This window comes from Psittacula echo (genome assembly GCF_963264785.1).
Source record: "Psittacula echo genome assembly, chromosome: 4".
In the NCBI taxonomy this organism is placed as follows: Eukaryota; Metazoa; Chordata; class Aves; order Psittaciformes; family Psittacidae; genus Psittacula; species Psittacula echo.
In genome coordinates, this window is record NC_137738.1 from 66,312,089 (window position 1) to 66,338,019 (window position 25,931).

The following is a 25,931-nucleotide window of genomic DNA, read 5'->3' on the forward strand; positions in this document are numbered from 1 at the left end:
TGGGGTAGCATGAGGAGCAGAAAGGGCCTTGACCCTGTTTAAGCATTGCTCAGCAATAACTAAAACATCCCTGTGTTACCAACACTGTTTCCAGCACAAATCCAAAATATACTGGCTACTATGAAGAAAATTAACTCTATCCCAGCCATAACCAGCACATTATTTTAATGAATTCCCATCTTCTTTTTTTTTTTTTTAATAAGAAAATGAAATATAATGAGGGCTATGAAAAAAATATAATAATAATGACACAAATATAAATATATGTTCCACAATAAACAGAGCTCAAAAACCTCAAGAGCTGAACCCACTTGTTCTGACCACAGGGTCCAACTAGTTCCAGAGTTCAGAAGACTCCCTCTGAGCCTTCTGGCAGGTTAAAAACCGCAAAGAGGTGGTGTAGCTTAGGTATCCCTCTGTCACCTGAAACATCGGCCACACATCTCCTATTGCCAGCATATGCTTACACTTGTACAGCATTTTGTTTAGCACATTTCCATGATTTTATGCTTTATAATTTTTTTATTCCTTCTCATACTTGCCGCAAAGGAGCAGCAAAGGTGAAAATGAATCCCAATAATAATAATAATAATAGAAACCCCTTAAGTTTAGTCAGCTTTTGATTAGCAAAGCCTTTAGGAGACAAGGGGCTGTAGCAGAGGCACTGATGCTTTGGCTATAAAGTAAATGGTCAATGTGCGGGTCATATTTTTCTGACTCTCTACACAAATACAAGGGCTAGAAACTTCTATTATCACATTTAATTTAGTTACTTACTAAAAATCTGGGCACATTTTCATGGCTACCTTGTCAGCCAGTAGTAGGAGACTGATTTTGAGAACTCTCAGTGGTGACCTGTATTTCCCAGAAAAAGCAGCAGGGATACAGCTCAGAAACAACCCTAATGCAGACTAATTTTTTAATTAGTTAATTTTAGGCCACATACTTCAAAATTATGTTGTCTCCTGCATTACTGATTACTTTTATGCTAACACCTCATATTTGATGATGAATAGCGGATTTTTTTCAGCAGTAACTACTGATATTTTTTGAGCAATGAAACATCTCTCTGTAACTATTCCCCTGCCCAAATATACACGTACAGCGAGCTACATTCTGTCCCTAAGCAATTAATTAATAAGAGAAAGCTAGCTACAGTTATTGCATCTCCATCTACTTTCATTTTTAAAATAACTCTATTCAATACACAGAAAACAGTTCTCAATCTGTGAGTACATAATTCAGATCAATAACCTACTGAAGTATTGCATAGTATGCTCACTTACTCCATGATAACCTGTCAAAATCTAGCAATTCAAAACTGCTAAGCATTTTCTCAAAAATTATACAAAATACAACCAAAAAATCCTGTCTATTTTATTCCACTGCTAAAACATGGCTCCTTACTGTGACTTTACAACCAAAGTCATGTTGGTAGCATTTTCAAATATAAATCGAGCAATACTGATAAATTTTTTTTCATTGGTTTTCCAAGTTTTAGAGAGTTCATCTAATAGTCTTCCACTTACCTCTTCTCCTGATTCTGCAGCTGTATTAGAGGCATATCCTTGGACACAATACCACACTGCTTCATCATATAAATGCAGATAGTATTTAAACACACAGAGAGGCATGCATTGCACTTACGTAACAAAGCACATTAATTAATCCTCAGCATAATTTTTCATGTACTGAAGCAAGGACCACACTCTGATATTTCTAGTGCTTTCAATTATTTTATATTAATATACTTAACACGATTTCCTAAAAAGCCTTGGTTTTCATAAATACGCTGACAAACATAAGCCACAAGAGGGAAGGAAAACACAAAAATCTAGACACAGCATGGTAGTAGCATCCATGTGCTTGAATTGCCCATCATGCATCCATGTGCTTGAATTGCCCATCACAGACACACATCTCTCTCTACTGATAAAATAGGAAAGGTACTGAATAAACACAGGGTAATGCTTTGAACACACCCAGCAGGCATCCTAAAGGAGAAACCCTGTTTCTGTACCGTACCTGGGTCTCAAAGTCCACTTCGTGCACACTTCAGGGTGAACATGCAGCACAAACTCTACAAGACTCTTTCAATGCCTGTTGCTGAAGAAAACAGCCCAAAGCACCTGCCAGGGATCGTGGTGATTTCCTGTGTTCTGTCATGCTTTTAATTCCAAAGTCATGATTCATTAGTTTAGTTTATATGTATAAAAATAGATACTTACTACCTCCCCACCAATGCTTGGGAATCCATTCCCATAAAGCACTTAATCCATGCGGGCAGGAAGGTACATCTACAAATTACTCCACTAACTTGAATGACATACTTTGAGGAGCACAGTGAAGGCCTAAGTAGCTAACCTAATCTTTCTTTCATAGACCATCTTCTCACTGGAGGCATCCCAGACCATATTAAAATCCCCAGAGGATACCTACAATGAAGATGGCAACCAATGAACATTTTCCTCAAGGGCTGGCCTCATTTACTTATTAACTTCCTTGATAAATGTTACAACTTTATAACGTTTTGTGACACACTCACTAAAAAGTGGGTATCTTCTGTCAAATCTTCTGTAGACAGTATCAAGCTTATTGCAAAGTGACTAATACCAGAAAAGTCACTACAAAGACTGACGACACAACATCCTCAACTTCCATCAATGTGCACATAAGTTGCATGTGCTATGTTGCAAATGATATGTTAGTTTAAAATTACAAGGCCTAGACTTCTGTCTGTGTGTCTGCCATAAAGCTACCCATGAAGTCCTGTGCCTTTGTTATGGACAGTCAGCCATGCATGATTTCTAACAAAAAAGGTAGCATATACATAGCTTGAAACACAGAGAGATATTTAGCAGACAAAAAAACCTGTATAGGTATGTTATGCTCATATACTTCTAATAAAGCTTGATAGTATGCTTCCAGGATTAAATTCTTTGAAATACTCAACTTCTAAGACAAAAGTTATCATGACACATAAACCAAAGAAGATTTATTAGTTTCATTCGAGACAGTATTTTGGTATTTTGTTAGTACCTCAAACTGTGTGAAACGTTTTCTACCTGATATCCAAAGAAGACCATCCACCACATATCCTGCATGGCATGAGAGCGATCGATCAAAGGACTGTACAAAGTTCCACTTGTTCTTCTTGGGGCAATAGCGTTCCACCGTAGGCAAGACCTGACGTAATTCATTCCTGCCCCCTACTGCATAGAGGTACTCATCCACTGCTCCCAGCACAAAGTGTTCCCGACAGTTCTTCATTGGAGCTATCTCAGCCCAAGAGTTAGTGCGGGGGTCATATCGACAGGCAGTTCTCACCGCACAAGTGCGCCCTGTGGAGTGCTCTGCCTCTCCACCAGCTACAAAAAGAAAGTCTCCCATGATAGCAACACAGTGGTGGCTTCTCCCTACAGGCATGGGTGCGAGCTCGCTCCAGTTTGCAATCCCTGCAATATGAACGTTCTCTTGATCTACCGGATTGAAGTATCGCAATTCCTTCACTTTACAGATTTCACGTTTTTTCCCACCAATAATGTAAAGAGTGTCTGACTGGAAGCGAGGTTTAGTCCTTCTGGTTTGCCAGACTGGCTGTGCATAGACGCTCTGGTGGTAAGCCAAGGCCTCATTAACAAGAGCTGTTGCAGTTTCACTAGCTTGGACAAGAGGATGAGAAAGGGCTACGGTATGCAGTGTATCCACATCCATAAGGCCAAAGCGGACATACTGGAGAAGTTCATCCATGTACTGGTAGCGGCAGTTGTGTTCCAACCACCTCACAGCCAGCTAAATGCAGGGGGAAGGAAGGGAAAAACAAGACACCAATTATTTGTGTACAATTCTGTCGAAATCTGGTCTTTTGAAAACTGCTTGCATTCCAAGAGCTGCTGTATACTTGCCTCAGTAGTGACACCTATCAATACAAAAAGCAGTTATGAAAGCATGTGAGTCAAAATATACTTCCTAAAACTCTATCTATAATATACATAAAAGCATTGTATTGCTCCAGTTCTACTGAAGAATTTCCACAGCATTATCAGATTGCAATACTGCTATGCAATACTCTTGTTAGTAATGCTGTAGGAAACTACAAGATCCCAGAATCAAGCTGCAGGAGCAATAGGATTAATGTAGGGACTATGTGATCACTGGAGACCATGGGCACACTAGAAAGAAAAGAAAGATTACCACTAGATGATTAGAAAGAAAAGCCCTTTCTCCCCTCCATCTTTCATTCTATTTTTGACAAAATTTTGAAGGAATATAACAAAATACATACTGAATCCTTCAATTTTTTTTCCTTCTTAATTTATTTCATTCATAAAGTGGAGAGGAGTGTAAAGAGACCATAAATTAAGCAGAGAAGAGGCTCTACTGGTTGGGACTGACAGAGAGCAGCAAGGAAAGCCTCTAAAACTGTTCAGCAATTACAGCGGGCATTAACAGCCAAAACTAAACATAGCTTTTAAATTACATAAAGTATATCAAATCCAACCAGGCTTTGAGGGCCTAAACCATTTCAAGAACTGTTGTATAAGTTATTATTGAAAATGTCCAGTGATGAAGATACCCAGACTTCCTCAGGAAAACCATTCCCATGCTCAGCTATCCCCTCAGACAGATTTTCCAGTTTGCTACCTTCCTTTACTTCTCCATCTTTGACGCATTTTAATGTGTGTGTGCACTTTCCTCTTCCCTGAATGAAAAAGTATCTCAATCCATCTTGGGTCACCTTTTCTAAACCTCTGTTGCATGGCTCACAGTTCTCTACTATTGAAAGAAAATGCCCCTCTTTCTTAAAGTCTGCTGCAGAAAACTGGATATGAACTTTCTCTTAGGGCTGTAGTAGTAGCAAGTAGATTAGAAGGATCTCTTTGACTGTGACAATCTATTGCCATTCTTGCCTGTACATCACTACACAAGACTCCCAGTGCACAATGACATTGCTGCTTCACATTTAAGCTTATGGCTGAGTATTATTCCTACCTCTTTTTTTCTGCTGGACTTTCACAGAGTGTTATGCTTTCTCTCTCATTACTGAATTCTACACTACTTATTTCAGGCCACTGCTCCAATCTGTCAAGATCATTCTCAATCTTAACTAAAAACTGCACGAAGACCATTGTACCTTCTGATTGTCCAAAACCATAAACCCCGTATTTTTCTTCCATCCAAGTCATTAACAAAGATGTTGACTAGTTATGGATGAAGACGGACTCCTCTACTTGACACTTCATTTCATCCTGTCAAACAACTTGTGGAGCAGGAGTTCCTAATTAGCTGTGCAGTAACAACAATTTCAGCTAAAACTTACTGCCCTGTACTGCTCATGAGAATGTCACAAGAAGGAGCTGAAGAGAAAGGCTTCCATTACTCATTACTTTAATATATGTGTAGTCTATCAAATCTATTGTTACTTCTGTATTCTGTCAGAGAGGAAAGCCAACAAACCAAACCCACCTTCTTAAGATTCATTGGAAACACTTTTTCTTCACTGTTCTATTCAACCGTTGTGAAACAAAGAACGAGGGCATAAAAAATTGCAACAGTAGTTCAGACAGTTAAATGTATTGAATTTCAAAATGTGCATTAACTATATGTGTTTAGACTTGCTAGTAAAAAAGGTGTTACTTAAATACATTTGAAAGTGTTTATGGACTTGAAATCACTGAGCATTATATTCATATGTTTTAAGTCCACCAGATCCATGTATCAACTGTCTCCGACCAACTGGTTTTAGGCAACTCCCTACTCCATGCCTTGGGCCATGTGAATCATTCCTCAAGGTCTTCAGAAACCCTTAGCTCTCATCATTGACTAGACACTTTAAATCAAAGCGAAATTCCAGCTACCTTCATCATGATGAAGGCCCTAAATGAATTCATACCAACTGAATGAGGTGTGAGTTGCTATATTAAAAGAGAGCATTTACAGAACCTGAGTTCTTATCTGTCATCACTTGCATCCAGCAGATTAGTTTCTTTTCCTTATAGTTCATGCCTTCATTCACATCTAAAATGGCACCATGGAAATATCACCTGTGCTATAAATGACAGACTCTTCAAAGGTATTACAGACTCTTAAACACATGCATCAATGTAAACATTTGTAAACTCTTGTCTTTTTAGAACAAGAGGTAATAGACTCAAGCTGCACCAAGGAAAGTTTAGACTGGATATTAGAAAAAAATTCTTTACTGAGAGGGATTTCAGTCATTGGAACAAGCTTCCCAGGGAAGTGGTGGAATCACCAGCCCTGGAAGTGTTCAAAAACCATGTAGATGAGACCCTCAGTGATATGGTTTAGTGGTGGACTTGGCAGTCCTGAGGTAATGCTTGGACTCGATGATCTTAAAGGTCTTTTCCAATCTAGTTGAGTCTATGATTCTGTGACTCTATAAACCAGGTCTTGATAACCACAAGGCTTTTGAAGGAAATTCAACATAAATGGCTGCTAATATCTTAGAACTTCATCCTTCCTCTTTTCTTTATTGTCCTACCTCCTACACCTCAAGAAATACTATATAAACACACAAGCAACACTACATAAAAAGACACAGTATCTGCATTCATTTCTGCATACAGAATGTGTGATGATATGCAGTAGAAGGGATAGACGTTGCATTACATTTTTTCTGCTCCATGAATTTGGGCAAAAGCAACTTGGTTCATACTGAGTTTGGTCTGCGCTGAGAATATTCCTGGAGTTGTAAAATTGTTTCCCTGAAACCAATAACGCTTAATGTTTCTCTAAAATCACAGAATTTTTAAACCATCACAGCGATGGTGCAAAGTAATTCTGGTGGCACTCATAGAAGATGTACAATCTATTCCCAGTCTTGAATCAAAACTTTCACAATCCTTTCCTACATTATTTCATCCCCACTCATCTGTCCTGCACATTTATGAAAACATTTGAATCTTTCACAATTAAGTTTATTGCAACTTACAATTACAATTATTGTAATCCTCTACATGCTGCACTTACAGGTATCTTTGATCTACACTGGTTCCATCTTTCCCTTCTGGCAAGCAACTGCAACACAGAGAGTAAGGTGAATTCCAGGCTGTCTTTTGTGTAGGTTGCTAGTGGCTCTGACCAGACTACCTTACCAGACCAGTTTGCAGTGCAGTACTGCATTTTACTATAATAATTTAGAAAGCGGGGCTAAGAAGCCTGCACATCACTATCACCTGGATGGTCTGTCAGCTTTTGTTAATCAGTAGGGAAGTTCTACTGGGTCTTAGGGAGGTATCTGAGGTCTAGGAATGACAATGTGATTAGAAGCTCCTGTCCAACTCATGTTACTGTTTGCACACAGTTTGACAACAGTATCCTGTGTGACCCACACCTAATCCTTGGCACTACAAGGCAGAGAAAAGGCCTTAAGAGCTAAAAGCTATAATGTTTTCATCTCCTTGTCTTGCTATTGATAACAATAACTGTTACTTGATTTTAAATGCCATAAATTCATTTTGGGAAATTCCTAAATAATAATGACTAGGAATTTAAGCTACAAATGTAGGTATTTTCATGTATATTCATAGAATACAGGACCAACTCCTAAAGTATGACACAATGCTATGGAACAGGTCATATGGTTTTAGGGACACTCAAACTGAGGCTTAGACTTCTACATTTGTTATGCAGCACACACTGTTACAGTGCTCCCTAGCAGAATGTGGTGTTTCACACTGTGGAGGCATGTTAAAAAATACAGTTATCTGTGTGGGTGATATTCTAGTCATTGGATGGTTTGGCAGCTACTGGAAGGCTAGAGAAGTTCAAAAGAAAGAAAACTAAGTTCTCAAGTGTTTTGCTTGTAGTAGAAATAGTCACTGATAGACTGTAGTACAATTCTAAATTCCCTTCAGTATAAAGGAAGGAAATATAACTCCTATGAACATATGGCAGATTTGCAAACTTCCATGTAACATATCAGCAAACATCTGTATATTTATCAACACAATTTCTACCACCTTTACTCAGTTTTTGTTTAATCTAGACTTATAAACCTGGTGTCTACATAGAAACCCTCAAATTCACCCCCATCTACATACTAATTAGAGGACCTATTTCTTAGCTTCTCTGGCAGTAGTGTTTAGCAACTATAATCAGTATTGGCAAAATAAACTCAAAGCCATTATACACTTTACGACACTGCAAGGAAAGACATTCAGGCTTCTCTAAGGAGATGCCAATAGCACTTGAAATTACAACTGTGTTTAAAACACAAACAAGCAAGCAAAAAAAAAAAACCCAAAAAACAACAAACCAAAACCAACAAAGCCACAGAGACCATCCACAATTTTGAGGTTTAAAATATTTGTATCACTACTAAATAATTTACAAAAATGAGGAACGACTCCTACTCCTAGTGCCATATAGGCAAATTCTGTTTAAACTGTTAGAAGCTTCTTTTCTATTAATTTTAATGTATGAATGTGAGAAAATAGGAAGCTACAGCCTAGTGCCAATATCAACTTTAATAAATAATATATTTTGTCATATTCATCTTCTAAACTAAGCAAATGACAAAAGTAGACCCTCAGAAGGACAGGATTTTCAAATCAGATTAATTCTCTTACTCTAAAGCCTTAACCCAAAGGATTTTTCTTCTCCAAGGTTACATTACATTACTTGATTTAGCAACGGACTACACTCTCAAAACAGCAGAAAACAGATGGAAAAATATATTGTGACACAGTTGGAGCATACTTTTAAGCACACCTGCATGCTGGATTGTGATTTCATTGCATTTCCAACAGCTGCTTCTGCTTCCAGCAGGGTACTTCAACAGTCCAATTCACACAGCCTCGGAACATGGGCCTTCCTCCCTGCTGTTAATGATGCATGTACCACACACATGCCACAGCTGGAGAGGACACAGATTAAAGCTGAATTAAGAGTTTCACTCCTTTTGAAGATAAGTAGTGCTAATAAGTAGTTACCTGATCTTTTGGGTTGCTAGCTATCCCAGGTACCAAGAGAGCCCAGCATGCCTGTGTCTTGCCTGTTCGGCATCCCCCTGCAATCCTTCTCATTCCACTTTGCCAGGAAATGTAGCAGATCTTCACTTTACATCACAGCAAGTTTGCTAACCAGAAAAGCCAAGCTACTTTGTGACTGCAAAAAGCTTGGCATATTCATTTAGACCCAGGTTTGCCTGGAAACTGCTTTAAGTCATAAAATCAGTGGCAGGGGAAGTTTCTGTCCACAGTGCATTGACAGAAAATGCTCCTCTAACCCTGAGCTCTGTGAGAGGCAAGGGTCATGGGAACTCCAGTGAAGTTACCTTGGTCTGCTCTTCTGTTGATGTATTCATGTTGTAGCCTCACAGACTGCAAAGGAATTACTCTAGTTTATACCATTTAAGGTCCCCAATAACTGACATGAAGCCAAAAACTGACAGTAGGGGGAAAAATGAGGGGGTTTGAGTTTAGGGTTTTTTAGCAACAACAAGTAAAAGGAAACATTAAATTTCATAAAGTTTCAAAACAATGAATTCACACTGTTTCATTAAAGCAAATTGAAATATTAAATACAGTAACATAGTGAAGATTCTCATTTTAGGAGAAAGGACAATTCTAAATATGAAAACACAAGTGGAGGGATGCATTTTCCTGGACTGAGATCAGATGTATTCAACACATATTGTCTGATTTCTGCATGACGATCTGATGATGATATATATACTAGGGAAAGAGAAAGAACATTTTTCAACACAAACCTCACCTGAGCAGTCCTTCTGTGCTTAACATAAGCAAAAACATTTCAGAAAAAAAAAAAAAAAAAAAAAAAAAAAATAAAAAAAAATCAAATTAATATAACTGAAAAATACTATAGAACTGCTCCTGTTGATAAATAAGCCAAAGAGAATCATGAAAGCAACACAACAGCTACAGCCATCACTTTAAGGCACTAAGGGAACTTCAAAAAGCAAAACCTGGACTTAACTAGTTCAGTATGTGAACACTAGAAATACGTATTTTGCAGCTAAACTCATACATGATTTGAACTTTAGCTGAATTTTATCTAACTCGGCAAGCCTTAGGTGTTCCAGACTGGAAGGTCTTGCCACAAAACTGCTGTCACTCTCAGCTGGCTATTGTCAGTACCATCTGGCTCTTCAAATCTCAAGTCCGGGAGGAGAATCTATGGATAAACCAGGACATTTACTCAAGCTCTAAACCAAAGCCCACTGAAGGCTATGGATGATCTTCCACCTTTTCAAAATTAATGCGGTTTTACAAAGGGCCTGAATTTGGATCTCTGAAGGGTCTTAGTCCTCCTCTATCTCTTCAGAAACTACAAAGGACATTTTAAGTAAAGTGGACCTAGTTGGTCTGTATCACCCATTTAAGAATAAAAACATATGGGTGAAGAATTATTGCTGGGAAAAAAAAAAATAACAAATAAACTAACCACACACACACTTTTTCAAAGCCGTGAGTTACACATGAACATTTTTAGAAGTTAGTAAGTAACCACATAGCACAATCTCCTTGCAACTGAATCAGTCAGGTACTACTTTACAGTTGTGGGCAGCAGGGGAAATAAGTGGCCCAAGCCTAGATGCAGGAGAGCCTTAAAGATAGAAATCTCTTTCTTTTGAATTAAAAATGTGCATAAAAATAAGACTGTAATGAGCTGCATGTAGAACAATCAAAATTATGAGGTATTTGCATTTCTTTTGCACCTTGAGCCAAACAACTACAAAATTATGCATAGGATTCTCTCAATCTGAACACAGTAAATATTAATAATCTCTGAATCAGCAATGAAATACCTTTTGCCCCTGAACCCTGAAGAGAGACTTTCCAATTCAAAAAGTTGTAGTACAGTGACTGAGACCATATTTACAAGGCACCGAGCTGAGGCATACGTGTGTAGCCTGTGAAAATAAAGCTCTGCCATCCCCCACCCTCTTTACACAGAGACATTTTAAAATTACCTGTTTGTCAGTTTTACAAATGTGTGTCTACATAAGCAACCCCCTCTGTGGCACTGTGTTAGCCAAGCAGGCATGCTTTCATTTGCACATTCTGATTTTACAATCAGAATTAAAACATTTGCTCTGTTCAGGGTGAGTTGATAAACAGGGATTTTTAGATTTCCTTTTTTTTTTTTTTTCTTAATGTGAAAAATGAAAGAAAAATGTTCCTCTAGATGTATTATGCCTTTGGGCTCCATTTGAGGGAAGGGAAAAAAGACAGAGAAAGCTACTGTGAAGGTCACAGAGTGAAAGAACTTCCTCAGGGCACAGAATAAATTAAATCCCAAGGAAAAAATAAAATGTGATTTCCAGACTGTGAGGCACAAACTCAAAATGACAATGATTGACAGCCAAACTATATCCGTGCAATATCGAAGACTGCACGTTCTCATTTACCTCAGTGTAGCCAGCAAACGCCCATTAAACATCCGTCTGATGCCCAAATTAACCTTCTTGGCAAACTGAAAGAGGCACAAACTATCATAATCAACCTTTCATTATCACAGCAGCCTCTAGTTAAAGGGTCAGAATAATTGTGCCATCAGAGCCCTGATTGTTTTCAATCAACAGACGACTGGAGTGACAGCTCAGTGATGGAGTAGTTTGATGAAACCGCACCAGGCCTAATCAGAGCAGATGAAAGGAAGGCATGATTGGTGCAAATGAACAGTCGTGCCTCTCTTTTTCATTTACAATCTGAAATTACTCTTAAATTTACAGGGTTTTTTCTCCCTTATGAGTACCTCTGAAAGAATGTTTGACTTATTATGAGTTCTGACAGTGCAGAGTTATAAAACACAGGTAGGGTTTTCAGCCCAGGCTTTAAGTGGGTATTCGGCATAATTTTAACAAATTCACTCTTGAAAAGCACAAAATGACTAAAGACTTTCAATGACCTAACCTTTCAGTGCTGTTTGATTAGCAGAACAATTTGTCATGGCTCACATTCTTCATGATAAGAGAAGATTAAAAAAAAATGGGCAAGGCTCTCTTGCAAATGTTTTCTCTTAGCCAATGTATTTATTGCGTTATTGTTCTCTCTCTCACACACACACAAGAAAAAAATTAAAGAACAGTGCATTAATAATCTTTTTCCTCTTAGAATGAATAATGAAATCCAAGCAAGGGATTGTTTGGAGATGAAAGCAGAGACCAATTATCATGCCCCTGACAGCATCAATGTTTAGTTTTCTGGTGGGCTGTTCATTCCCACTTTTTAAAGGATGGGAAATTAATCTCACTAGATGCTTCTTGCCATACTCATCAGCACAGAATCAGAGTGCCTCACAAAATAATGAGAGGGGAGGAGAAGAAAAGTTGGGGGCTGCTTAGATATTTGGAAAGAATGGAAGATTCAAATTTCCTGCATTTCCTCAGCCACAGTTAGCTTCCCCTCCCAGCCTCACCCAATTCCAGTCACATGACTTCCCATCCTCATGATGACACTGTACAGAAGGTGAAGTAAATCAAAAGAACCTCTTTGTACCTCTCAAGAAAGCAAGGAAAGATAAAATATGCATCCTTCCAGACCCAACCATAATCACTGGCATCCTGTCACAGACCCACAGCTTCACGGATGGACAGGGTTTGGAGGACAGAGGGATCAGACAATAGGCTCAGGTAACAGAGAGGGAAGCCAAGTATAAATGAGTTATGACTTCAGGAAATACAAGGCCCAAAAGGAAGATTAGAGAACCCCAATGTCCATTAGATCTGGAGAATGAAAGCTTATGTCCCCTGATCTCCTTTTAGTCTCTGCAGAAGTTGCAGTGGATTTGTCCACTCTACTGCTTTAGGAAGTTCTTGGTCTGGTAAAGAAAAACTCTTGGCTAGGAGTTTTGCTGTTTTGGGATCCACATGATATCAAGATGACAACTTGCAACTTTCAGAAAACCAGTCCTGAAGTCTGTAAGCCACATTCCATTGATTTTCCAGCACTGAATAACCTGCAGCAAGCAGAACAGTTGGCCAAAGTCTATCTAGCAGCACAAATGATGTTTTCATGATACTATACTGTGATTAAAATAGAGGTACATAATGCAGCTGTATTAATAGCAAATATTTATCAAAATTAATGGCATTAAAGTGATTCAAAAATGTATTAAAAATGCTTCTCAATTTTTCTCAAGTGCTGGTCAGATCTATCTTCTTAAAACATTTAAGCCATAAAGCATCAATCACCAGCTCCTTGACTTCCTCACAGGGCTGCTAGACAAAGATACCATCTAGCACAATCTTCAGTGCTAGACACACAGTCTTCACAGGTCTTCAACAGGTACAAGGAACCTACATGTCTTTGGCAGATTTCCTTGTCATAATTAAACAGCTCCATTAGTAACAGTTTTAATAGCTGTATTTCCATCTCAGAAATTTTTAATAAATGTTTCCACACAGCATCCTTGTGAGGAAGGGAATCATTCTTCATCCCAAAGACAAACTCTCCACCAACCAAATATAGTCCACTGCATTCTCAGTCCAGTGCTTTTCTGCAAGCTTCCTTCCTCCCTGGTGCCACATAATGATACTGGCCTTCCCAAAAGGGACATTATTTTATCAAAAAGGTTGTCAGAGAGACAGTATTAGTTTCATTTTTTATGTAGGTGTTTCCTATGAAACACACAGAAAATATCAGTTTTATCATAAGAACAGAATGTACACTTTTCAAAACTGTATTAACTCCTTTTACACACTTTATCCAATGCATTTATTTTACCATTTCTTATATTTACCGGAAATGAGACTAGACACAAATCTATCTAGAAGACATTGACTAACCTCAATTAAAATATATCAGCTTTTTAGACTTGCAGTAACATAACTATGATAAAAAAAATCAGCTTTACAAAAGCCTAGCTTAACTACATTAATATATACCTTTATATATGGTAATGAATCATATTATATTAAAGCAAAGAGTTACTATAATGGAAAACTTGAACTTTTAATCTACTCAAGCTCAAAGTGAAGTAAGGTAGGGACAGAAGGTAAACTCTCAGCTGTTGTAAATCATCACAGCTCATGGAAGTTTGCCATTTTACACCTTCTGAGGAATCTGAACTTCAAATTATACAGCACTTTCCTTCCAAGTATCTCAAAGCAATTTTAAGCAGTAAAACTTGAGCTTCTCTCAGAAAAGGGTACATTTCAACCACTTTTCCAACATGAGAATGAAGAGAGAGAAAAATTAAGTGATATGACAAAAGACAGCAATGGTACAGCTGACACAAACAAGATCTTTTGTCCCCTCAAGCTGTCCATGACAGAGTCTCTCTACTCAACTACCAAAATCATGGAAATTTCTGTGCTCCATGCCACAGACTGAAGCCTAGTGAGATGCAAGTATCTGAAACTGAGGACAAAATGGATCCCTAAATATCACCTGACAAAAGTATTTGAGATACCTTTGCAGCTGAAAAGTACATCTCTATATGGACTGCATTTTTTCTTAATCTTATTGGGGCAGCAAAGACCAAACTATCCTGCGCTATGCTTCAAGAGAAGTGCATTCTTATATGATCAAGTTCTCGAACCATGGAGTAGTTTACAGTCATTTGGAGTTTCTCTACAAAGGCAGATCTACAGATGTGCATTTTACACCTAACTCATTCTGCAGTGATGGAAGGAACAATCAAGGCCTAGTACAATACCTAGGAATGACACTCCATATGTACAACTGTGTGTTTAAAACTTTTATGAGCTGTGTGCATTCCCTGTTGTAACACACTTTACAGCTACCCCACTACTGACAACCACTATATTTTCCTATGCACTGGAATGACGATCACACCTGTGCACAAATAAAATAAATGAGCTGGGATTGCTCACACTGGAAAAGCTCTACTCATTCCTGCAATCAAAGTAAGTTTTGTTTTAACAAGATCATCAAAAAGGAGTGTGGAGGGTGACAGTCTATCCAAAGCAAAGCAGTAAAACCAAAATGAAAATACGGCACCCAGAGGCAGAACCTCACTTTTTCCTTTCAAACAGGTTCAGCCATAGACAGTTAGAAATACGAAGCAAGCCTCTGAATCATAAACATTCCTAAAACATAGCTTCATAGTTCCTAAAACCTATGGAGCCTAAAATATCTGATTGTCTTTAATAACTGGATCAAACAGCAAGAAGCTCCAAGGTACCAATTTCTTGCCATTCATTTTCTAATGCATCACAAAATGCTCAAGTTCAGACCTTCCATCATTTGTCACGATGGTCAAACCAACACTGCCAGGTGCTTTATCTCTGTTAAGTTTTTCTGAAGTTGCAATGAAAAGAAGCTTATCTCTTCATAAACACAGCTCTCCAACTAGGGCTCCCAACTGTGACTTGATTTCCATTTAAGGAGATCAAAGTTTATGATGGCATTTCTCTTTTCTCAAACAGAGTGAGGACAGAGCACATGGGAGGTGGAAGGAGAGACACTCCCCCCTTCCTTCCACAGCAGCCATCACTTAAAAATCTAGAATTGCTCATTTTCATTTTTAGAGGAAACATTCAGGCTGACATCAAATGCACTGAAATTTTACATAGCCACATTTAGCATTAAAATAACTTGCTGGTACATAATTATAAGTGGAAATGACAATCTTCCACCATCCGATACACATAATTTTTATTGCTATTTCTCTCTTGTTATTTTTCCCCCTGAAATATATTTTAGGAGTGGCTCTCTATGGAGACAGAGAATCTAAAAGCTTTCATCAGTAAAAATTGTTACAGAATAAAATAGGCACAAAATCGACAAAATTCCATAAAAATGCAATTCAGCTATGTGGAAATTAGTCTAAATGTTTCTTGAACGTAGAAAGATTCCTATTCCTTTCTTCCCTATTGTTAGGGTATAATTTTCTATGGATTTAATAGGTAAATCCAACAAATCACATAATAATGTATCATTTTCTATAATAACCTTGACAACAGCTATACATGACTTGTATGTCATTAATACCTTAGGTCACACACAAAAACGTGCATCAGAGTACATACTCTCCTTAGTTGGTTTACATATTCGTAAGCTCTCAACATGCCATGTTACTATAAAATCACTGAGGTCAATTTTAACAAGTGAAATTAACAGGTGGTTTTATGTTACTATGTCACATTTTTTTAAAAAACAAGTGATATCTCCAACATTTAGAACAAACTAAGCCCTCTGACAAGGACCGTGTTTGCTTACCCTTCTGGATCTCACAGACAAAAGCTATCCGAGTGTCCCCTACTTTCTCCCAGTCACTTCACCCCCACAGTTATCAAACATTAGCCACTGAAGTCCACATTACACATTAGTAAACCTGATTCTTCAACTTTAAACTGCTGCTGGAACGTCATTTTTAGAATAAGCCCACTAATACTAACTGTGGGAACATTCAGGCCTTTTCCTGTCAGCAGACAATTTACTTCTGCCTTCTCAAATCCCATGAAGAATGTGCTTCAGAGGACAGCACGACAAGAAAGTTATATATGTATTTTAGGAGTTGGTACTTCTTTTGGCTGATTTTTCACAAACGGGTATCTTTTCCCCATTGCTTTTTAAATACAAAAAGAACAAGCAGGTACACTAGCTGAAGCTCACTCAGCTTTTTTGAGAACAAAATAGCTTTCCTTTTAATCAAATAACATTTTCTTAATTATGTCAATTTTATTGACTTGATTTAATCCCCCACATGATGGGCTTCAGATAAATGCAGGACTCATATTAATTTTTAAGTGATAAGTTAATTTTTCAAAATCAACTAATTATCCTAAGAATGTTATTAATTTTAAAAAGAGGCTTAAAGACTTGGAGCCACATTTATAAATGCATTTAATATCCCAAATGTATCTTATAAATTAGGAACATGAGCTTTTCTACTACAAGATTAAAACAAATGTATTTATTATTTAAACTGACTAAAACATCTGAAGCAAACTGAAACAACTGCAGCTGCTAAAAGGTGAATCTCATGAAATACAGACCTCTATGGTTTCACACAAATGTTAAAACAGGCTCCACCCTAAAGGAGCAGCTTGAAAGCTTTTTAGCACAGATTCTCACTTCAGAGACTGATCTTTCGATCTGTCATTACTTTCCCACACAGACCTCTAGCTTGGAAGCCACTTGACAATGAGGTTTCTTAAGATCTTTCTGACAAATGTATTTGTTGTAATTTCTTCCATTTCTTCCTGACATGAGGGAGTCCAAGGTGATCAAAGGAGTATAAGGACCCCTTCGTCGTAAGGCAATGAAACCCCCAGCTCTGCAGCTCACTCACATATCTGGAAGCTGTCAAGGGCTGCCCTGTTGAAATAAGCAAGCACATGCAGGACTGTTACTACTTATCCATCTCCTTACCTCTTCACCTTCCTGGAGCCACAGGTGTCCTGGTTTCAGGACAGGAGTGATAGCAATGGACAACAGCTAGTCATATCTCACAAGTTATGCAGAACTAACCCATTTAAAAGCAGATCTAGACGTACAAGTGCAAATTTACTTCATCTAACTTTACACATTTAATTTAGGTACTTAACCCCAAAACTGGATTCTAGCTATCTTAGCATACTGATGGACAAATTATATGGGTTTAGACAACCTGTAATTCAGTTTTCTTTCTCCATCCTCTTTGTCTCCATAGTTACAAATAGAGTAATGCTACCAGCTCCCAAAGAAAAACTTGTTGAAATACAGAGCTGGGAAATCTCAAAAGAGCTTCTAATTTTCTATCATTTTCCTCAAGCTTAAATCCATCAGAAACAGTGTTAAACAGCTTTACTTGGATTTTGAATGAGTAGAGGTTACTAACATTGCTATCTCTGAATGGAAGACCTTAAGACAGTAACAACAGACCACCTCATTTGATCATCCATGGTATCTGTAGGTTTTAGACTTCATTTATGTTGTTCTTTAAGTTGAAAATGGAAGTAATGTATATTTCCAATAAGGAAAGGCTTTCACAGCAGCCTGAGCAATTTACTTTCGTGTTACCACATACCTGTGTATTAATATAATTATACTTCAGTTAATCGCCAATAGCTCAGAGCCACAAAGAGCATAACAGTCAACACAGACCCCACCATAACAGACTAATTCAAATACAGAATGCAGTATCACAAAAGCGGTCTTGCTGCGTGCACACGTTGGTCTCTTCTTTGGCTTTCTAAATCAAAACAGACATCTATTGCTTTGCTGCAGAAGTGACCTAAATTCATGATCCGTGGGCACAGCAGCCTTCCTAAACACTAGTGGGATGCTCTGTGCAGTTCAGAAGTTAATCTGGGATAAATAAGGTAAGCCAATATTACTGTAGGACACTGAGGCAAAAGTAATGCCCTCCGGTAATTCTCTATTGCTCAAAGAAATAGCAGCAAAATAATCAAGTTTTCTGATTGGAACTGGCATGTATCAAACAGAAAATTAGAAGAACACACAGTTGCTCCTAACATAAACCTAGTTTTAATATAGAAAATCCCTTTCTATACTGCTATACTTGATAAATAACAGTAACAAGATTAGCTAACATTCAAGGAATAACAGGCAGAAACTTTCAAAAGTTCAGAACAAAAGCATACATAAAGTTCCCAAAACTTTACCATAAAGGACAAGATTAAGAGCCCATTAGATTTACATTAAGGCAGACAAAGCAGGAAGGTGTTTCATAAAGCAAGGGGACAGTGCCAACAGAGGCAGCATTCATTTTCATTGTAAGCCAAAATGTCATTATTATTACAAATGATGCAGAAATTGTATCAGGAAAAATGTGCATGACCTGAGCACATCAGCAGAGCAGAATGTCAGGTTCAGCTGCCTATATCCACTGCCTCAATCCACTGTAGCCTGCATGAGCCCTGTCTAGTCTGCAGCTCCAGTGCACACTGATCTTGCAGATCCTGTGCCACAACTGCCAGCCTGGCCTATATATAATTGCATGTCCTACCAAAAATACCCCACATGCCTATGTTTATAAAAATGAATCCCACACAAATAGTATGGAAAGGCTGTAGAGAATATTACCATTGCATACAGTCAATCCAGATGAGATACCTGTGATTATGAGGATTAGCCTTAGGAAAAGGAAACCTACATTCTACCATAGGTTATATTTTCACACTTTTTTTATTTGAGCAGAACTATATAATCTACCTCACAGCTAGTCACGATACACAGTGTAACCATCACTGATCCAGCACAGTGGATATTGGGATTCAAGGGTGGCTCTCTGGCACTTTATGTAGACTACTCATGAAAAGGGTACTAAAAAAGGGGTGAAAACACAGCAAAACATGCACGGGCAACATGCTCATTTTCCCATATAGCCTCACCAGCTCACCTCGGCCTTGATATGATCAAACTCCTTTTTTCCCCTCCTATGCCTCTCCTGATGAGAGGCTGTGAGCCACATTTTAACACGGCGGTTTTCTACTTAGGGTAAATACTCACTAGGGACAAGCATTAGACCACCAGACAGGATATCAGTAATTGCCCAAGAGAGTACTTATGCTTATTTCTTGAACAGTGAAAGGAGAATATATTGTTTAAATACATCGTTGATTACTGAGATGCTTTTACTTCACATACTATTTTATGTCATTTTTTGTTTTGCAGTAAAACTTAAGTTCACGTTTAGCAAGGTACTCAGTCCACATTTCATCAAAACATACATATACCCCTGAGAAACATGAATTTTGCTCTCTCCATATTAAAAACAGCTCCATAGAATCAAAAGACTGACAGCAAAAAACCCCAACAAAATCAAGTCCTGCACTAAAGGAATGGCAAGCTTGTACTGGAACATGACAAACCACTTTAGAAATTGCTGTGCTGCATAGGAAAATGTGGGCGTCACGGAAGACGTATGGAACATGTCTGTGGGCCTGCCTTCAGCAGAGAACTGTTCCATCATAACAGCCTGTTATGATGTGTACGCCACACTATTTCCTAAAGTAGTGAACCCTATAGTAATGAACCCTGTGGGATTTCTGTTGGAGAATAATTTTGGTCCTCCACAAATGCCACCAAGAGATTCAAAATGGAGCTCAAATAAAGTTGAAAATTGGGCACTTTACTTTCTCTTAGAAGAGGATAAACATGACTGTAATAACTTGAATGTATACATTTATTATTTTTATAAAATAGATCTTTAGCAACTCATATCAATTTGTAACATTAGTCTTCCCATTTTATTTGTCTATTTATTGAAGCAAAGATGTTTCTATTATACAGAAATCAGAGCCCGATTTTGCATGTCACATCCACAGTAACAAAAGGAATAACTAGGGCAACTCTCTCAAAAGTGGAACATCTACTTTATAAACACAAGTTCACAAGCTGCAAACAAGGAAGTGAACAGGGCTGGAATATCTTGGGAGCTTAGCCCTGGAAAAGACACAACATAGTTGCATACTTTCTAGCTGAATAATAAACTACTCATGCAGATTTATCAACCAATTTTTCTTAGACTCCTTGCTTATCAGTTGATTACCAAGAAACCGAGTTATGTGGCAAAGTAAAAAAAGAAAAACCACAAAACACGACCAAGAAAACCTTAATTTTAGGAGATGTATTAGCAAATACTAAAATTGATCAATCCTTTAAACACTTACATAACCAGTGGCAGAGAAGGAAGAAACTAGTCCATACTCATCTCACGTTAAGATTTTTTTGCCAAATATGATTTGAGAGCTCACTGCGTATCAAGTGCAGTATTTAACAGAACAGCATTTGATCAATGTATGTCTGGGAGGCAGAATGATCCAGTAGATATTTCTATCTGTAACTATTAGGAGGATCCTTGAAATATGAATATTTAAGCCTCATGATGCTGAAGTTTTTAATAACATGATAAGGCATAACTATTACAACTAAGGCTAGCATCAGTTTTTTGCTTAAATCTTTGGCTTACTTTTTACTTGCTAAGGTTCTAACAAGAACCCTCTACTGCTAGATTTCTGAGAACACATTCTATCTTATAGGGTTGGTTACTTTTTCAATTATCAAGGGAAGGAATTCATTTGCTTCCTTAAAGTAGAGCCAATGAGCCTTTCTAGTAATGCCAAATAGAAAAGATTCACTTTTCACTTCATGATAAACTAGACACTTATGGTTTTGTCACGACTGCTTCCTGTGGTAAAAAAACGCATGCTGCACAGCTCATGATGAAGAGAAAAAATACAAAAGAATTTGCTTTTTTCCCTCCAACTTCCTGAATGAAACAAAAGGAATTATTGTACTATTCTACATTAATCCATTTCCTAGTATACTGCCATTATTATTCCCGTTTAACTTTCTCAAGCTTGGTTTTTGCAAGGTTATGTTTCATCTTATTCACTAAAATTGGGCAACTATGAATTGGTCTAACACAGAATGTACCAGATATGAGCTTCAGTCACTTCAGCTTAAATCACATTCAAGCATCACTGTGTCCATATTTTGATACATTAAAATACCTGTCTTAATCTTTCTGTGCATTACGATCAAATCACCCAGTAGAAACTAGGAATTTAAACTAGTGAAAATACCTGTGCTTTGCAGACAGCAGCACCCTTTCCAGCTTCTCTGAGAGAAGCTTTAATCTGTGCTTAAGGCTTCATGGGAGCACTACTAGCAAAGGTGCCTCAGGGACACACTGAATTCATATCACCATAACATGCACAGGTGTGTGTGCAGGAGGCCACACTAGTTACAGGTACAACAGACAAGTCAAATGGTAGCATCCCCCCCATCAGCTTTTCTATTATCTGCCCCACTTCGTGCCAATTTCCTCCAGCTTCCCCAACACCACTTGTTTTGCTGTTCTTCCTTAAGACATGGGATGGGGATTTGTCAAAGTCAATGAGCACTTTATTACAGTGAGAGTGCTCAGTAATGAACAATTCAGCAATTTAATGAGATTCTGTAGATCTGTCTCCAGCCTGTCCATCAAGTTTCACTTCTATAAAGCACCCTGACACTAATCCTCTGGCATACCCAATCTTCACCCTGGGCTGAATATTAGATTCTTCCATGGTATACTGCATTACCACTATAACCTTAGCAAAAATGATGAACTTAACTACACTTGAGGCAATATAGCTGGTCTGATTTTATTTTCTTCTATTGGGTTGACTACGAGGAAATTACTTATTTACAAAGATAAAACCAAAAAAAGTTTCTTATTGCCTTCCGAATTACTAAATTGGTAAATATTTACGTGTGTCTTTTAATTCATTTTGAGGACTTGTAATATTTATAAATATACATTTATTCCTGCTTGTACAGATGGAATTAAAAAGACACACATAGTTTTTGCCTGCAGCAGAAAACTAGTTGAAAACAATTTTTGGAACAGCATTAGTAACCTTTAGAGAGGCAATTATGATAACACTTAAAAGGACAGTTTGTTGTCACTCGGAAAGCAGCACATTACCTACAAGTATCTCTCCGCTGTATGACCCTGCAACAGGAACAGAAGATTTGTCATATTTGCTTCAAGAAGTGTTCATTGACTGGAGTGCACACAATTAAAAAAATTATTTCTGAGTTCTTCCGGCAGGACGAGGCAATGACACAAGTTGTGAAAATTCCCATTTCCAAAACAGTTTCAGCAGGTTTCAGAGGCCACATTACTCTGGATAGGCTTGCTCATTACTGAGCTGACATTAGGTTATCCTTGTATCTCTTTCTGCAGCAACTTTTCTGGTAAAAGTATACCCAAGCATGTAGCTAGGAGATCTCAGTGACTCTGCAGAGAAATTATGATAAACCCCAATTGGTCAATCAGCCATGTCCCATATAGGAACTTGTACATCAAAACCTTTCCTGATAAAGGGAAATGAACTAGGACTCCAGAGCATTGTGCCTGAAAAACCCAAACCAAATCCACCATCATGGTTAGTGTGCTGCAGGTTCTGTTGCACAGACATCCTCCAGAGAATAGAGCCAGGAAAGAGTGTAACCTTACATTAGTAGTTGCAGAAAATATAATCTTTGTAAAATACACCATAATCTAAAGCCTCAAAGTTTTGAGAGCAAATATGCCAGTTACCAGACTGCAGGGTTAAGTTATAGCTGCATACTGTCTTTGTGGTTTGAAGAGCTTAACTTTATTTTTTTAAAGAATAAATATTTTGCTCCCGCATGACATTATCCATCCAAAGAACATGAAGTGCCCCACTTCCTGAACTGAACTTGAAATTCTGAACTGAACTGCTTCAAGTTCACCAGATGAACACACATTTTACACTTGGAAAGGAAGACGGCATATAAATGAAACCAGGGATTCAAAAATACAGCAGTCTTCTTGGTTGGCCCAATATAACCCAGTTCCTAAAAAGAAAGCACAGGTTTCTTTCAAGCAGGTTACGTTCTACCTTGAAATACCAACATTATACTGATGTCCTTTCATTATATCATGAATTGCAATTTGTACAGACATATGATGGGAAAGTTTCCAAGGATAAATCTTAGTTTAGCTTTTATGTTTTTCTTTACAAATTACATGATTTTTTCATATTAGGTTTCACACACACACTAAAGGTCACAACATAATGCTTTTATTTTACTAATATTCTACGGCTAGCAAGCTGGCCCTTTTTTAGATCCAGCTTTTTAAAAGGAAATGATCACCATCTCCAGCTTCTTGCTGCAAACCTTCTGCTGAAGCCTCCAATAACCTCTGAGCAGAGCAGCCTGCATGATGATTCTCTAATTTGCTTGAGGGAAAGTCACCTGTGGTGGCCTAAACAGTTCAAATGACAACGGAAGTTTAACAGCTAAATTTGTCTGAAGTGAACAGGAGAGAGTGCAGAAGCAAATTTGCCACCAGACTTGTGGCACTAGCCGCACCAGGAGCAATGATAACTGAGTTACATGCATCAGTTTCCTCTTCCCACGAACAAACTTGGATCTGGAAGAAAATCTCTGTCCATATCTGAGCAACACAAGTTAAGCAGTAAGACAAATTTATCTTTCAAACAAACTAATTGCATTAACACAACACAACGTTTTTTGAATTTCATTTAAAAATTTCCCTCAGTTGTTATTCACAGTTTTTGCTCAAGTGCTTATTCTCCCTCGAGATTGCTCCAGGGTTTTAAAACAACAGATTACTGCTATGGTTTATAGAGTATCACGCATTCTGCTTATTCACCAGTCTCCTTACCTGCCAGATTTGTTCTTCACTGAGTGAAGTGAGTCTATCACTTTTAAAAACCTCTCGAAGGAGATGGTATGGGAGTGCCAGGACTTCTTCCGGATGACTCTTCAATAGTTCAGAGAGATGTTTTACTAAGAAGTCAACGACTGCGTTCTCCAACAAAGTGAGGTTGAAGAGGTCTGCAAGCTTATACAGGTCCAAGTAATTAAAACTATTTAATTCCTAAAAAGGTGAAGCAAACAAAATACGTCTCACAAAAAAACCCCAAACAAAACAGTGAAGAAAAATCCCCACAGGTCTCAAATAATGAAAAAAGTTTCTTTTGGAGCTGTGGAGAAGGCAGGCAAAATAACTTGAAATTAATTAGCACAGTCTCATTTAAAATGTATGTATGTTACCAGTGCACATGTATATATGCAAATATATATAATAGTACTAATTTATATAGCAAGGTTATATATGCATAAAGCATCTGTAAGAAATATGGATTAGTACATAATATAATCAACGAGCATGATTTACCCCGTATGCCAAGAGCTTGCAGCAGTTAACAAGTGGATTAAAAAAAAAGTATTTGTTAACTACAATGGTTTGTTACAGAGCAATTGTTTGTTCATTATTTACAGTTTTGATTGTGCTAGAGCACTGTGTAGTGCGACTTTTAGTTCCACAAAAACTCCCAAAATATGAGATGCTGAGCTACCTTTTATTACATACAAATTTATCTTCAGTGAACAAACAAACGTTTTTTTTCCTACCACTGACATCAACCTATAGTGGATGTTGGCTTCGTATACTTTCTCTCCCTCCTTCTAGCAGCAGAAAATCTGCAGAGACAAAAACTACAGTAAGTCAGAGCAGGAAGCTTTTCTCCATCATGGTGGCAGATAGCCTGTATTTACAGGCTATGTTTTCAACTTAGCATCCTTTCTAAATTAGTGTCTGGACAGATAACGACTACTGTTCTAGAGCATACTGCTGCTTTCAGGGGAGAGGCCAAGGATTCCTCTGATATTAGAGAAAAGTACCCAGGACATCTCAGCACGTTTAGCCATTTTCTCTATTCTTGCTGTATGCTCACAGTTCTCTTCCTCTCTCCTCCGCAATCCTGGTTTTCATCTTCCAATTTACCGCATTGCTCCCTATCAGCCTCCTCCTCCTTGACCAGCTCCACATGCGAAACTGACAAGAAGTCTCGTCAGTTTCACTTTGCTGGTTAGTTAACATAGGGACTAGAACAGGAAAGAGAAACAGACTAAATTAAGTCAATTTCACTTTCACTGCTCTGCTGGATGGCATGGCAGCACCAAATGAAACTGACAAGAAATCTTGTAAATGTCAAATGAGCTGCGCGGCTGGCAGATAGAGCAGAGCAACAGGGAAGATGGGAAAGTGCGAAGAGAAGGTTTTTTGGAATGTTTTATGGACTACATCTTGAACGTGTGAATTGGGTGGCTGTCCCAATGACTGTGGAGCTGTTTATGCATATGCAATGGAGAGTGGAGAAAGAATTTTTTTCACCTGCTTAGAGGAGCCAGTACTGGAGGAAAGTGAATCAAATTCCTGGGGAGGCTCCTGCTTGTTACACAGTCGCCCAGTCTGTGCACATTCCCGGGCAGAGTTGTACACCCAAGAGAAATCCTATTAATTATCTACTTCAACTGCTGCATAGGAGGTTCACATTGTTTTCTTCAAAGAACAAAGAGAAATTTCTTTTGTTGTCAGGCCAAGCCCTAACAGCCATCATCCCAAAAGCCACAGATATTCTAGCGCCAGTTCCTCTTCACATTACACAGAGGAGTTAAGGATGAATCTTCCCCAGTTGC

The 25,931-nt window shown here is 38.1% G+C and overlaps 1 protein-coding gene across 1 annotated transcript in view; it reads right to left on the reverse strand.

The window, feature by feature from the left end:
• KLHL32 (kelch like family member 32) overlaps positions 1-25,931 on the reverse strand; it is a gene marked incomplete at both ends in the record, with an annotated part of 93,651 nt that overhangs the window by 12,892 nt on the left and 54,828 nt on the right. The window contains 2 exons of the mRNA XM_080616140.1: positions 3,066-3,792; positions 24,112-24,327. Of these exons, the coding sequence (XP_080472266.1) occupies positions 3,066-3,792; positions 24,112-24,327 (943 nt within the window). The remainder of the gene's footprint in view (positions 1-3,065; positions 3,793-24,111; positions 24,328-25,931) is intronic.